Source organism: Pan paniscus, chromosome 9 (genome assembly GCF_029289425.2).
Source record: "Pan paniscus chromosome 9, NHGRI_mPanPan1-v2.0_pri, whole genome shotgun sequence".
In the NCBI taxonomy this organism is placed as follows: Eukaryota; Metazoa; Chordata; class Mammalia; order Primates; family Hominidae; genus Pan; species Pan paniscus.
Genome location: NC_073258.2, coordinates 95,000,746 through 95,016,021, shown reverse-complemented (window position 1 = coordinate 95,016,021; position 15,276 = coordinate 95,000,746). Strand labels below are relative to the sequence as shown.

The 15,276-nt window shown below is 42.1% G+C and overlaps 1 protein-coding gene across 3 annotated transcripts in view; it reads right to left on the bottom strand.

The window, feature by feature from the left end:
• PANX1 (pannexin 1) overlaps positions 1-15,276 on the bottom strand; it is a 155,049-nt gene that overhangs the window by 120,350 nt on the left and 19,423 nt on the right. For all 3 annotated transcript variants that reach the window (XM_063608756.1, XM_063608757.1, XM_003813789.6), the window contains exon 2: positions 7,960-8,099. In XM_063608756.1, coding sequence (XP_063464826.1) covers positions 7,960-8,099 — 140 coding nt within the window. The remainder of the gene's footprint in view (positions 1-7,959; positions 8,100-15,276) is intronic.

The following is a 15,276-nucleotide window of genomic DNA, read 5'->3' as shown; positions in this document are numbered from 1 at the left end:
AAAGGACCTGATGGAGCTGAAAACCACGACACAAGAACTACCTGACAAATGCACAAGCCTCAGTAGCCGATTTGATCAACTGGAAGAAAGGGTATCAGTGATGGAAGATCAAATGAATGAAATGAAGTGAGAAGAGAAGTTTAGAGAAAAAAGAGTAAAAAGAAACAAAGCCTCCAAGAAATATGGGACTATGTGAAAAGACCAAATCTGCGTCTGATTGGTGTACCTGAAAGTGACAGGGAGAATGGAACCAAGTAGGAAAACACTCTGCAGGATATTATCCAGGAGAACTTCCCCAATCTAGCAAGGCAGGCCAACATTCAGATTCAGGAAATACAGAGAACGCCACAAAGATACTCCTCGAGAAGAGCAACTCCAAGACACATAATTGTCAGATTCACCAAAGTTGAAATGAAGGAAAAAATGTTAAGGGCAGCCAGAGAGAAAGGTGGGGTTACCCACAAAGGGAAGCCCATCAGACTAACAGCTGATTTCTCGGCAGAAACTCTACAAGCCAGAAGAGAGTGGGGGCCAATATTCAACATTCTTAAAGAAAAGAATTTTCAACCCAGAATTTCATATCCAGCCAAACTAAGCTTCATAAGTGAAGGAGAAATAAAATCCTTTACAGCAAAGCAAATGCTGAGAGATTTTGTCACCACCAGGCCTGCCCTAAAAGAGCTCCTGAAGGAAGCACTAAACATGGAAAGGAACAAACGGTACCAGCCAATGCAAAAAAATGCCAAATTCTAAAGACCATCAAGGCTAGGAAGAAACTGCATCAACTAACGGCAAAATAACCAGCTAACATCATAATGACAGGATCACATTCACACATAACAATATTAATTTTAAATGTAAATGAGCTAAATGCTCCAATTAAAAGACACAGACTGGCACACTGGATAAAGAGTCAAGACCCATCAGTGTGCTGTATTCAGGAAAACCATCTCACATGCAGAGACAAACATAGGCTCAAAATAAAGGGGTGGAGGAAGATCTAGCAAGCAAATGGAAAACAAAAAAAGGCAGGGGTTGCAATCCTAGTCTCTGATAAAAGAGACTTTAAACCAACAAAGATCAAAAGAGACAAAGAAGGCCATTACATAATGTTAAAGGGATCAATTCAACAAGAAGAGCTAACTATCCTAAATATATATGCACCCAATACAGGAGCCCCCAGATTCATAAAGCCAGTCCTTAGAGACCTACAAAGAGACTTAGACTCCCACAATAATAATGGGAGACTTTAACACCTCACTGTCAACATTAGACAGAGCAACGAGACAGAAAGTTAACAAGGATATCCAGGAATTGAACTCAGCTCTGCATCAAGCAGACTTAATAGACATCTACAGAACTGTCCACCCCAAATCAACAGAATATACATTCTTCTCAGCACCACACTGCACTTATTCCAAAATTGACCACATAGTTGGAAGTAAAGCACTCCTTGGCAAATATAAAAGAACAGAAATTATAACAAACTGTCTCTCAGACCACACTGCAATCAAACTAGAATTCAGGATTAAGAAACTCACTCAAAACTGCTCAACTACATGGAAACTGAACAACCTGCTCCTGAATGACTACTGGGTACATAACGAAATGAAGACAGAAATAAAGATGTTCTTTGAAACCAACGAGAACAAAGACACAACATACCAGAATCTCTGGGACACATTCAAAGCAGTGTGTAGAGGGAAATTTATAGCACTAAATGCCCACAAGAGAAAGCAGGAAAGATCTAAAATTGACACGCTAACATCACAATTAAAAGAACTAGAGAAGCAAGAGCAAACACATTCAAAAGCTAGCAGAAGGCAAGAAATAACTAACATCAGAGCAGAACTGAAGGAAATAGAGACACAAAAAACCCTTCAAACAATCAATAAATCCAGGAGCTGGTTTTTTGAAAGGATCAACAAAATTGATAGACCGCTAGCAAGACTAATAAAGAAAAGAGAGAAGAATCAAATAGACGCAATAAAAAATGATAAAGGGGATATCACCACTGATCCACAGAAATACAAACTACCATCTGAGAATACTATAAACACCTCGAAGAAATGGATAAATTCCTCGACACATACACCCTCCCAAGACTAAACCAGGAAGAAGTTGAATCTCTGAATAGACCAATAACAGGCTCTGAAATTGAGGCAAAAATTAATAGCTTACCAACCAAAAAAAGTCCAGGACCAGATAGATTCACAGCCGAATTCTACCAGAGGTACAAGGAGGAGCTGTTACCATTCCTTCTGAAACTATTCCAATCAATAGAAAAAGAGGGAATCCTCCCTAACTCATTTTATGAGGCCAGCATCATCCTGATATCAAAGCCTGGCAGAGACACAACAACAACAAAAAAAGAACTTTAGACCAATATCCCTGATGAACATCGATGCAAAAATCCTCAATAAAATAATGGCAAACTGAATCCAGCAGCACATCAAAAAGCTTATCCACCATGATCAAGTGAGCTTCATCCCTGGGATGCAAGGCTGGTTCAACATACGCAAATCAATAAATGTAATCCAGCATATAAACAGAACCAACAACAAAAACCGTATGATTATCTCAACAGATGCAGAAAAGGCCTTTGACAAAATTCAACAACCCTTCATGCTAAAAACTCTCAATAAATTAGGTATTGATGGCACGTATCTCAAAATAATAAGAGCTATCTATGACAAACCCACAGCTGATATCATACTGAATGGGCAAAAACCGGAAGCATTCCCTTTGAAAACTGGCACAAGACAGGGATGCCCTCTCTCACCACTCCTATTCAACATAGTGTTGGAAGTTCTGGCCAGGGCAATCAGGCAGGAGAGGGAAATAAAGGGCATTCAATCAGGAAAAGAGGAAGTCAGATTGTCCCTGTTTGCAGATGACATGATTGTATATTTAGAAAACCCCATTGTCTCAGCCCAAAATCTCCTTAAGCTGATAAGCAACTTCAGCAAAGTCTCAGGATACAAAATCAATGTGCAAAAATTACAAGCATTCTTATACACCAATAACAGACAAACAGAGAGCCAAATCATGAGTGAACTCCCATTCACAATTGCTTCAAAGACAATAAAATACCTAGGAATCCAACTTACAAGGGATGTGAAGGACCTCTTCAAGGAGAACTACAAACCACTGCTCAATGAAATTAAAGAGGACACAAACAAATGGAAGAACGTTCCATGCTCCTGGATAAGAAGAATCAATATCATGAAAATGGCCATATTGCCCAAGGTAATTTATAGATTCAATGCCATCCCCATCAAGCTACCAATGACTTTCTTCACAGAATTGGAAAAAACTACTTTAAAGTTCATATGGAACCAAAAAAGAGCCCGCATCGCCAAGTCAATCCTAAGCCAAAAGAACTAAGCTGGAGGCATCATGCTACCTGACTTCAAACTATACTACAAGGCTACAGTAACCAAAACAGCATGGTACTGCTACCAAAACAGAGATATAGATCAATGGAACAGAACAGAGCCCTCAGAAATAATGCCACATATCTACAACCATCTGATATTTGACAAACCTGACAAAAACAAGAAATGGGGAAAGGATTCCCTATTTAATAAATGGTACTGGGAAAACTGGCTAGCCATACATAGAAAGCTGAAGCTGGATCCCCCTTCCTTACACCTTATACAAAAATTAATTCAAGATGGATTAAAGACTTAAATGTTAGACCTAAAACCATAAAAACCCTAGAAGAAAACCTAGGCAATACCATTCAGGACATAGGCAGGGGCAAGGACTTCATGTCTAAAACACCAAAAGCAATGGCAACAAAAGCCAAAATTGACAAATGGGATCTAATGAAACTAAAGAGCTTCTTTCTGCACAGCAAAAGAAACTACCATCAGAGTGAACAGGCAACCTACAGAATGGGAGAAAATTTTCACAACCTACTCCTCTGACAAAGGGCTAATACCCAGAATCTAAAATGAACTCAAACAAATTTACAAGAAAAAAACAAACAACCCCATCAAAAAGTGGGCAAAGGATATGAACAGACACTTCTCAAAAGAAGACATTTATGCAGCCAACAGACACATGAAAAAATGCTCATCATCAATGGCCATCAGAGAAATGCAAATCAAAACCACAATGAGATTCCATCTCACACCAGTTAGAATGGCGATCATTAAAAAGTCAGGAAACAACAGGTGCGGGAGAGGAGGTGGAGGAATAGGAACACTTTTACACTGTTGGTGGGACTGTAAACTAGTTCAACCATTGTGGAAGTCAGTGTGGCGATTCCTCAGGGATCTAGAACTAGAAATACCATTTGACCCAGCCATCCCAGCCATCCCATTACTAGGTATATACCCAAAGGATTATAAATCATGCTGCTATAAAGACACATGCACACGTATGTTTATTGTGGCACTATTCACAATAGCAAAGACTTGGAACCAACCCAAATGTCCAACAATGATAGACTGGATTAAGAAAATGTGGCACATATACACCATGGAATACTATGCAGCCATAAAAAAGGATGAGTTCATGTCCTTTGTAGGGACATGGATGAAGCTGGAAACCATCATTCTCAGCAAAGTATCGCAAGGACAAAAAAACCAAACACCGCATGTTCTTGCTCATAGTTGGGAATTGAACAACGAGAACACATGGACACAGGAAGGGGAACATCACACACTGGGGCTTGTTTTTGGGTGGGGGGAGTGGGGAGGGATAGCATTAGGAGGTATACCTAATGTTAAATGACGAGTTAATGGGTGCAGCACACCAACATGGCACAAGTATACATATGTAACAAACCTGCATGTTGTGCACATGTACCCTAAAAGTTAAAGTATAATTTAAAAAAAGGAAAAAAAAAAACAAGAGAAAAATAATTTTTTTTAAAAAAAGATGAATGATAATCACACCCAGAAAATCCTCCAGAAAGGATTTATTTTTACTTCTGGCAGGCAAGTAGACCAGACACTGGTAATCCCCGATCTCTGTCATTCAACTGCTATTGCAATGATTTAAATCAGGACTCTTGTCCCTATGGGAGCTAGATTAATTCTGGATCGCCCCTTATTCTCAAGGAACAGCCTTTCAGAATCCCAACCAAATGCCAAGGAGTGTTAATAAGGGTCCTTCCAACGTGGCAGGTCCTGACTTCAATTTCTGTCCCCAGCCTTGTGAATTTGGCAAGAGCTCTGCTGAGAAACTTAGATAAACCTCCATTCAAACAAGCAGTCTTCCACTGCCAGAAAGAGGGTTTCTTAATCTCTCATTAATACCAGGTAACTTAAGGTTTGGCTACCTATACTGTTTCCAGATTTCCCCTTCCTTGACTAGAAGAGCAATGGGCTAGAAGTCTGAAGATCTGAGCTCTGATGTGTTCGTCAGTAACTGGTCCTATAACCTTTAGGCTAGATCCCTCAAAGTTCCCTTACGCTTAAATGTAAAATACATCTGGATAAAAAAATCTTTTAGTTTATTCTTGCTCTAAAATAATTACTAACACCCCTGCCAACTCTTACATTAGACAATTCTCCTGCAGATCCATCAAAGGCAGCCCAGTGACTCATTAAAACTCTCTATTTTCATGAGAACACTATAACAAACGAACTTAAACTACAACAGTAAAAATTTGGATTTACAAAGCAAGCTGTTAAACTTTAGAACTGTGGTCATTCACACTGCAAGTCCTATTATTTGTTGCCTTGGCTACTAAACCATGCAAAGCTGACGAGAACCCACCTATGGCTGAAAATAAAGAGAAAAGCCCAACCTAAATGGAGAAAAGAGTCACTATAGGGCACCACTATGCAAAATGGCAAGCAGTACAGTTGACGCTTGAACAACATGAATTTGAACTACATGGGCCCACTTTTATGGGGCTTTTCTTCTGCCTCTACCGCTCCTGATACAGCATGAACAACCTCTCCTCTTCCTTCTCCTCCTGAGCTACTCAACATAAAGACAACGAGGATGAAGACCTTTATGATGTTCTACTTCCACTTAATAAATACTAGGTTGGAGCAAAAGTAATTGCGCGTTTTGCCATTACTTTTATATATTTATTTTATTATTATTATTTTTTGGAGTCTCCAGCATGTTGCCCATGCTGGAGTGCAGTGGTGTGATCTCTGCTCTCTTCAACCTCTACCTCCCGCATTCAAGTGATTCTCCTGCCTCAGCCTCCCCAGTAACTGAGACTACAGGCATGCACCAGCATGCCTGGCTTTTTTTTTTTTTTTTTTTTTTGAGATGGAGTTCCACTCTTGTTCCCCAGGCTGGAGTGCAATGGCACGATGTCAGCTCACTGCAACTTCCACCTCCTGGGCTCAAGCGATTCTCCTGCCTTAGCCTCCCGAGTAGCTGGGATTACAGGCACCTGTACCATGCCCAGCTAATTTTTGTATTTTTAGTGGAGATGGGGTTTCACCATGTTGGCCAGGCTGGTCTCGAACTCCTGACCTCAAGTGATCCGTTTGCCTCGGCCTCCCAAAGTGCTGGGATTACAGGCATGAGCCACCGCACCCAGCCACGCCTGGTTAATTTTTGTATTTTTAGTAGAGACGGGGTTTTACCATGTTGGCCAGGCTGGTCTCAAACTCCTGACTTCAGGTGATCCGCCCACCTCACCCACCTTGCAATTACTTTTAATGGCAAAACACACAATTACGTTTGCACAAACTGAATAGTAAATATATTTTCTTTTCCTTATAATATTCTTAATAACATTTTCTGTTCTCTAGCTTATTGTAAGAATACAGTATATAATACATATAGCATATAAAATATGTGTTAATTGACTGTTTATGTTATTGGTAAGGCTTCCAGTCAACAGTAGGCTATCAGTAGTTAAGTTTTGGGGAAGTCAAATGTTACACACAAATTTTTGACTGTGCAGGGGACCAGTGCCCCGACCCCCACATTGTTCAAGGGTCAACTATAAACAAACATGCCTGAGTCATAGCTCCCTTAAATCATTCCTTTTACGAAGAAGGATGCTGATGGTGTGTCTGGAAGAAGGTCAAAGCAGAAGAGAGTCAAACTTTGGCTTTTGGGTTTTCGAAAGCTAAAATTCTATATTTTCTTCAGCAGAAAAGAATACCAGAAGATACACATTCTAATTGTTTTCACAATGGACAAAAGAAACAGTGGTTGAAATTAATGACAGGCTGAAACAAAGTCCTACTTTCAGAAGCACAGAGAAGACCTAATGCAGTCACTTCATAACTCAGAGAACATTCTTCTGCACAAACTTATCAACTGCTGCCTAAGTTCCTCACTGCATCCCCTGCCACCTGCATGCACAAACCACCACTTCCCTGACTACAGAATGTACCTCTTCTCTATGGGAAGTGGAGTGGAACCCAGACATTGGTGTCTCTTGTGTAGTATCTCCCCTTCCCTGCAGTATCTGGATCTATCAACAAGCAAAGGGATCCATTCCAAAAGCAGTGCTACAGCCAACACCCCCAGAGGGCCTCATCACTAGGCTTTTTGATGTTCCAGTAACGTATCAGCTAGAAGCAACTGAACTCTAGGTCAGTCCTTACTTTCTGCAAGAGACCCTGTGTGTGGTAGAAAAGGTGCTAGCTGAGAAGCTATACATGAATCCTAGCTCTGCCATTGTCTAGCTATGCTCATTCAGACACTCAAAATGTACTAAGAACCTACTACGGGCCAGACATCCTGCTGGGCATTATGATATAAAGGTGTCAAGACACAAAAGGTGCCTGCTGTTATAGAGCTAAAACTCAAAAAACACTTCCATTGCCCCATTGTGCTAAATGATGGTGCCTACACCAAGTCATCTCTGAGGTTCTTTTTGACTATAAGGTGCTACAGTTTTACAATCTGAGATACAGCACTGGTTGGCTACAATATCTGTGTGGTCTTTGGCATAGCCTCCCTGGGCTTTAGTTTCCTTATCTATAAAGCAAACAGGTTCTATTTGGAAATGTCTCCCTTTACCTTATGCAGCCACAGTGGGAGGTTTCCAGACTCGCTCTGCAGTGAGTTCTTCTGCTGAACAGCCGCCCAGCAATATGAATCCACAAAGGCGGCCTGACGCCAGGAGAAAGAACTTGGAGAGAAACAGCTTATCTGTGTACCTAAGAAGCAAAACAGATAGTTTCCAATGAAAACACAGCTTACCTGGACCCTTGTCCCCATCTCACATGTTTTTAGTTTTGTCTAAGTTAGGGAGCACCAGGACAGGAGGTGGAGACATTAGGACAGAACTAAAAACAAACACCCAAGTTCATATTAAAACAAAAGATCACAGAGTGGTTTTGGCCAACACTGGTCATGATAGCAGCTTGGCCTCAGTTGGGGAAAAATTCTTAAAAGAAGTAGAACTACCATACAAAGAAAAAGGAAGCAGGAAAAGAACCAGAACCCAAAATTCATGAGGCAAGCATGGAGAGAGCTGGTTTAGTTTGGAGTAAGGATTGAGAAAAAGGAAAGGTTATGTGGGAGGGTCAGTGAGGCACCTGAATGCGGAAAATTGGACTACAAAAACAAGTTCTTATAGAACAAAGAAGCAAAGAACTATTAGCCTGAGGAAGAGAAAGCTGAAGGGAACATTGGTAATAGAACACTGGATGGGAAATCAGTGGTTTTCTACCTCCTGTAACACTAAAGAAGAAACAGGCCCAAACTGCAGCCCAACTGGTTTACATTTGGAAGGGAAATGCTCATGACCGCAAACCTCCCAACAGCAGATGGGCGCTAAATGGGGAATGGGAAGACCTGGATCCTGGTGGGGCTCTGCCGTTCACTCGCTCTTCTGGGAAGGGACTCGGTTTTCTCCTCTGCAAACTGAAAATTACATCTCTCTGCAGATGCTACCGTCACATCTGTAAAACCTACCATCTGGAAGACTCTTTGTGCTCCTGACACACACAGGCCATGGAGGGAAACTGACCAATAGGATCGTAAGGCTCAGGCAGGGCTGTGTCCTCCCCTTCCCACCAGTAGCACAGGGGCTGGCGCTAGGCCTTGCCTGGCCCAGCCCTGATCCCCTGTCCCCACCTGGCACATTCAAAGGTGTGTGTGTCACAGGCATAGGGGTCAGAGCTAAGGCTCCATGACAGGCACACTCTCTTCCACATCCAACACAGCCTGGGAGTGTGCTCAGTGACTGGGCTCTGACATGAGTCATATTTAAATTTGACTCTGCCACTCTCAGCAGGGTGAGTCACAGCTGGTAAGTCATTAACTTCCCAAAGCCTGGGATCTCTAAAATAGGAATGACATTAATACTGTATCCACATTACAGATTTGTTGTGGTGAATACAAAAATTTAAAAAAACCACAAAAAACAAAACTTGCTGCAGCACTTGCTAGGGTGTCTGGTTCCCAGAAGTTGCTGAATTAGTGTTACGTTTTTCTAGATGAAGCAACAAGCAGATTCTCATATTGCCTTAAAGACTGGGATGTGCCTACCATTCTCCCTTCCCACCCTATGGAGCAGTGATAGGGACAGTGGGAAGTTACCGAGCTGGATTTCCCTAATCCCTGGCACATAAAAGGCCTCGACACTCATCTTTGCCTGGGGAGGGGGTGGCCTTTATGCTTATGGTACAAGAGAGAAGTGATGGAGATGTTTTCAGGAGAGTATATTCTTGTGGTAGGAGTGGTATGCGGCAAAGCCCTGAGCACTTCTTCCCCATCAGGGGCCTGTGCACCCACAGCCATCAAGAAAGGACTTCTCAGCAAGAGGCTTTACAGGAAATCATCATGAAAAGTCACAAACATCAGCAAGTGTTCTATAATGGGGTAGTTCTTGCCATTCAAGAATGGCTTAAATATGAGTGGGGGACAGGTAAGATATTTCAAGGTCCCTTCTGACTGTCTTATCCCATTAAACTTAAGTTCTTAGATTTTATAAAAAGATGAGTAGTCGGGACAGCACAGGACTTGGCACTAAGCTCACACGGTTCCCGCATCAGTGTGAAATGCTTCCTAAGCCAACCACATACCAAGGCTTATGAGGGCAACAGTAAATAGCCAAGGGGACAGATAGTCCTCAGGTTACAATCAGATGGTTTCTGGCAAGGATGTTGATAAGCTGCTTGCTTGGGAATATCTGTCCAAGTACTCACTCATGAAAATGAATAATGCTGTTATGATTTCATGAAAGCCTGCCTGGCCCAGAATGTTCCTTAGGCAAAGTCCTCATTGTGCAAGTATCCAACATTTATTAACATTCTTTCTATAGGAAAGAGTGCTTCAAGCTCTATCTTGGGATTTCGAGGACCTCCCCCTCAAGGCAGCAGTAGAAACTCCTGGAGCAGAAATAACTACACTTTTTATACTAAAGCTTTTGCAAAAGAGGAAGAAGGAAAATAGAGAGAGGAGGGCAGAAACATGTGAAGCTCTTAAGAAATGGTCTTCATCTGGAATGGAAAGTCAGAAGAAAAGGCAGTGGCCAACTCATATTCACTAGACACCAACCAGCCCTTTAAATCATTACCTCATTTAAGCCTCACAACCAAATGGAGAGACACATCATTATTTTCCTTTTCCCCTGGAGTAAACCAAAGCTCCAAGTAGTTCAGTAATCCCCTACCCAAGCTAGTGAATGGTAGCAGCATTCATTTAAATCTGTATCCAACTCCCAGTTTCTCTCAGCACTCCTCTCTAAGCCAGTCACCCCTGCAAGGCCACCCTGGAGGAGCTCCTGGGGACCAGGGCTTTGTTGGAATGGGTGTGGTCTAAGTAGGTGGCTCCTCCAAGTGGCCAGGAAGGGGACAGCTTCCTGGGAAGGGTCAAGGGCATTTCTAGAAAAAGAAACACATCAATCCCCAGGTATTGGGTATTCCCAGGCCAGAAATGGGAAACCAAGTCAAAGATGTCAAGAGTCAGGCAGGGAGGGGCAGGCAACAAATAGGGAGTGAAGAGCAGGAGTGAAGAGGGGGGCAAAGCAGGAGGGTACAGGGGACCAGCACAGCCGGGCTCTGAGCCCACACCTTCACCCAGGCTGCCTAAAGGCACCTAAAGGCAAGGGGTCAGGGTGATCAGCTGCTGCCAGGGGGCTGGGGGCCAGGAAGCTTGGGACAGGGACCATCCGGATTCATTTTTTCAAATGTATTTCCACATCCTCTATATCACTTACTCTTCAAGATAATATTGGGAGGTAAACACATTAGATCTTCGTGTGTTTTCCAAGTAGTCTGAGTCAGGAAGGCTTCCAGTCTCTCCCTTCTCCACCTGTTTAAGCTGTTGCCAAGTTATTCATCCTAGAGCTCAGTTCTATCTTGCCACTCCTGGGGCTCAACATTTTTCAGTGGTTCCCTACTGCCTGGGTTACAAATCCAAATCAATGCTCCAATCCAACTCAATGAAGGCTGTGGCTTGTATAGGCCTGATACGTACTCAGATCTATGCCTTACATGATCCCCTCTGCCCGGAGGCCCTCTTGCCAGAACCTGCTTGTTAAGTCAATGCCCCATACACACCATCTTCCTCAATGGCTCATCTTTCAAAGCTCTGCTTAGGCATCACCCTCTTCACAAAGCTTCCTCCCCACTGACTTCCCACAGTGCTTTTCTGCACATCTTTAAATCAGAGATGTGCAGAAAATCACTTTGAACCATGTCACATAGACATATATGTCTTATCTCCTCTAGTACTACATCAAGGTTTTACAGGCAAGACATATTCTGTCTCTGAACTTCATGCACGATTGTGTACCAAGGAACATCTGTCTGGTGCTTTGAAAGTTTCAAAGTACTATCATAAATACTATCTCAATTAATGTTAAAGTATCCCCCAAAGATATCACTGTCCAACTTGATAGCTGAGAAAAGAGTCCCATGAGATCCCCAGCCACAGCCCCATGCTCTGCTCCACTGTGTGTCAGCTTAACAAGTGTGTGCTATAATTTCTAGGGAACAGATTTTGCAAGACATGCACTGCCTTTTATTACTGTACAGGAAAGAAAGAAAGGAGTTTCAGGTTTATGCCAAGAACAACAAAGAATACTACTTCCACTTGGCTGAGAGTGCAGAGGCAGCTGTGGGCTTTACATTTATGTACGTCTGCCCAAATATAATAAAAGATCACCAGGAGAAAACGTGTGCTCACAAGGCCCAGAGGAAGTAGCCACAACATCCATTAAATAATGTCTGTGGCAATCTATGCCACGGACATCTCCCCATCCACCCTCTTCCAGGTGCTTTGACCTGGAGCATAGGGTGCTGGTCACACCTTCTGCCTGAGCAGCAGCACAGGTGGCTCTTGGTGTAGCCTAGACCTGTACCTATAAATGATTAGAAAGTAACATAGCCTAAAGAAAAATAGGACGGGGCTGGGGTGAGCAAGCCAGAGGTTTCTCAAAGACACCACAGCGGGATGGCTCTCCATTCTTGTTCCACTTTAGCAGGAGGGCTTTGGCTTACTTTTGCTATGATCTATGCCCCCCATTTTTTTTGTTCCTCTCCTTTAACATGCTTTCTTTCATTCTCATGCATTAATAACACGGGGTTAGATCCTGCTCCTAGGCAGGAGAAGGGAACTAACCCTTGCTGTGTACTTTCACCCCTATTTTAAAGCTGAGGAAAGTGAGGTGTGAGGCACAGTGATCTTGTGGCTAGTAGGTTGTGAAGCTGGGATATCAACTCAGCTCTCTCTACCTTCTAAACACAAGAAAGAGGAGGTGAAAGGCATAAATTATTAAAGAAAATCAGGTCAGCAATGGAGGGATGAGAAGGAGGGAGCCAGGAGAGAAAATCCTGGGGTTGTTCTGGAGGCTCAAAGGGAAAACAGAGAATATGATGATGATTATATCAAGTACAATCATTAGCATATACACATGATTTTAAAAGTCTGCAAAATGATTTTAATTTACAAAACAAAAAATTGGTTTAATTCACCTTAATGTAAATTATAGACACACATACCCCATACATATGGGATCCAAGTAGATTATATTACAACCCATAAAGCACCAGACTTGAAAGGTCTGGCTATATTTTAAGGTTGCCAAAAGATCTGAAAACTATTATAAATTCTCAGTGAGAACAATCATACAAAGAGGACCCTGAATGTGTGGTATAGAGAAGAGATGGACAGTGGTCAGCTCTGAAAACAAACCCAGAACAGCAACAAGCACTCAGAAGGATGAAACAGGTCTGAATTTGTTTAAAGTACCTCTGATCCCAACATACTAAGACCAAATGACGTTTGCCCCGAAGGGTATTCTTGCCCAATACTTATAGTTCTCAACTATCATAAAATACAATAATGTTACAAGAATCTCAGAATAACTTCTCTTACTAAAAACAAGCCAAATTCCTCTCCTTTCACCTTTCCAGCAGACTTCAATCCAAACCCATCTTTAGCTTCAAACACATGAAATTAAATATATTCTGGATGTCCCAAATTGTCCATTACTGCCTTCACTTTTCCTCTGTGGGAACTGACTCTGAGGCACATGCATGTTTTAAACCAGTGAGAAAATATAAGTACCCTCCGCAGCCCAAACTAAAAAATGGAATTGAAATACTTCTTTTTTTTTCCTTTAAACCACATTGGTTCACCAGGTCTTTCTTTCCCACAGCTAAGCCTGGCTTTTAAAGAGAACACATCAGGGCTAACACCTGCTCCTTAACTAAAGCTGAGCATCATCAAATGTTTCCTTTTAAATGAATTACAAGAAGCCCCAGATGCTTCCCTCCCCAACCCTGTTGAATAGATCAACAAATAACTGTGGGGCATTTTAGAATGAATGGTTTGCCCCTGTGAGTCCAACATATCAGACACGGCACTGTCAAGACAGCACTGCCCTCACCAGATGGAGGGAAGAATTAATAGTCTGTACCTGCCAAACGCGTGGTCCAGGGTGTGACCACTCAACCCCACAGCCAAAGAGAGCAAACAACCACACTGCTGGGCCTCAGAAGCGAACCTGCGAGGCTTATCTCATTTAATTGGGAATGACGGTGTGAACAACGCAGCCCGCTAAGTGCAGGAACAGAAACGAGAAGGAGGCTGGGCTAGAGATGGCAGCCACAAGCAACCACGAAGACAGGATGACACCCACAAGAATAGACAGACAAGAAAACTAAGTAGCAGTTTGAGGGGTTTCCTCCCTGTGTTACCAAGTCCAGTCCCTCGCACACCCACAAGGTCTAAACCACACAAAAAACCCATATAATTCCAATGTAAATGTCACCACCGTTGGGTGGAAAAAAAGTTCATGACCTGGGTACCAGGGAAAAAAGGCATCAGAAGAACTCAATGTTATATTAAGATGAAAGTACTGGATGTATTTAAATATATATATTTTACTTTTGTCATCAGATTACAGATCATAAATACAGATTTTCAAACATACAGAAAATAATGTAACAGACACCTAAGAGTTTAAAGCAATACTGACATTTTGCTCTATTTACCTCATCTTTTTAAAATTAAATATTTTATTTTGAAAATTTTTTCAGACCTACCAAAAGATTACAAGACTATTACAATGAAATCTGATATACCCAGCACTTAGATTCAACCAGTGTTAACACTCTGCCATACACCCTCTCTCTCTATGCATATGTAATATATCCTTTACTTTTCTGAACCACTTGAGAGTTAGTTGCAGAGATCATGACCCTTTACTCTCAAAAGTGTGTGTCTTCTAAAACAAGGACATTCTCTTTAAATAATCTAATGCAATTACTAAAGTTCTTAAAATACCAGATACAAGCAATTATCTATAGTCAGATCTCCCAAACGAGCCTTTATAGCAACTGTTTTTATCCAAGCAGGATCCAGTCCTGCCCTACACATTGCATTAGTTGTCCTATCTCTGTAGTCACCTTATCCTGGAACTTTCTCTGTCTTTCTCTGTCATTTGCGACCCTAATGTGTGTGGCGAGCACCACCTGTTTAATGCAATGCTCTTCATTTTGGGTCTGTCTGATTGTTTCTCCAAACTCCAATCCAGATTCTGCATTGCTGGCAGGAATCCCGAGGAAGGGCTGTGGGTCCTCAGGACAGCACCCTGGGAGCATTGGATGACCTTTCCCCCATAACTGGGTGACATCAGCTATGGTGGGCACTTAGTCAAGGTGCTGTCTGCTAGGTCTCTTCTGCCGTAAAAGTACCTTTCCCCCTGTGCAATGATAAGTGGTCTGTGGAGGGATCCTCGCAGACAGGGTCAATATTGTGTCCCAGAACACACTTTCACCCAGTGGTGAATCAAATACTTTAAATGTGGTTGCAAAATAAGTATTTTTTTCCAACTTGATTTGCTCCTTCTACATGTATTAGTTGCAATGGATTAAGAAG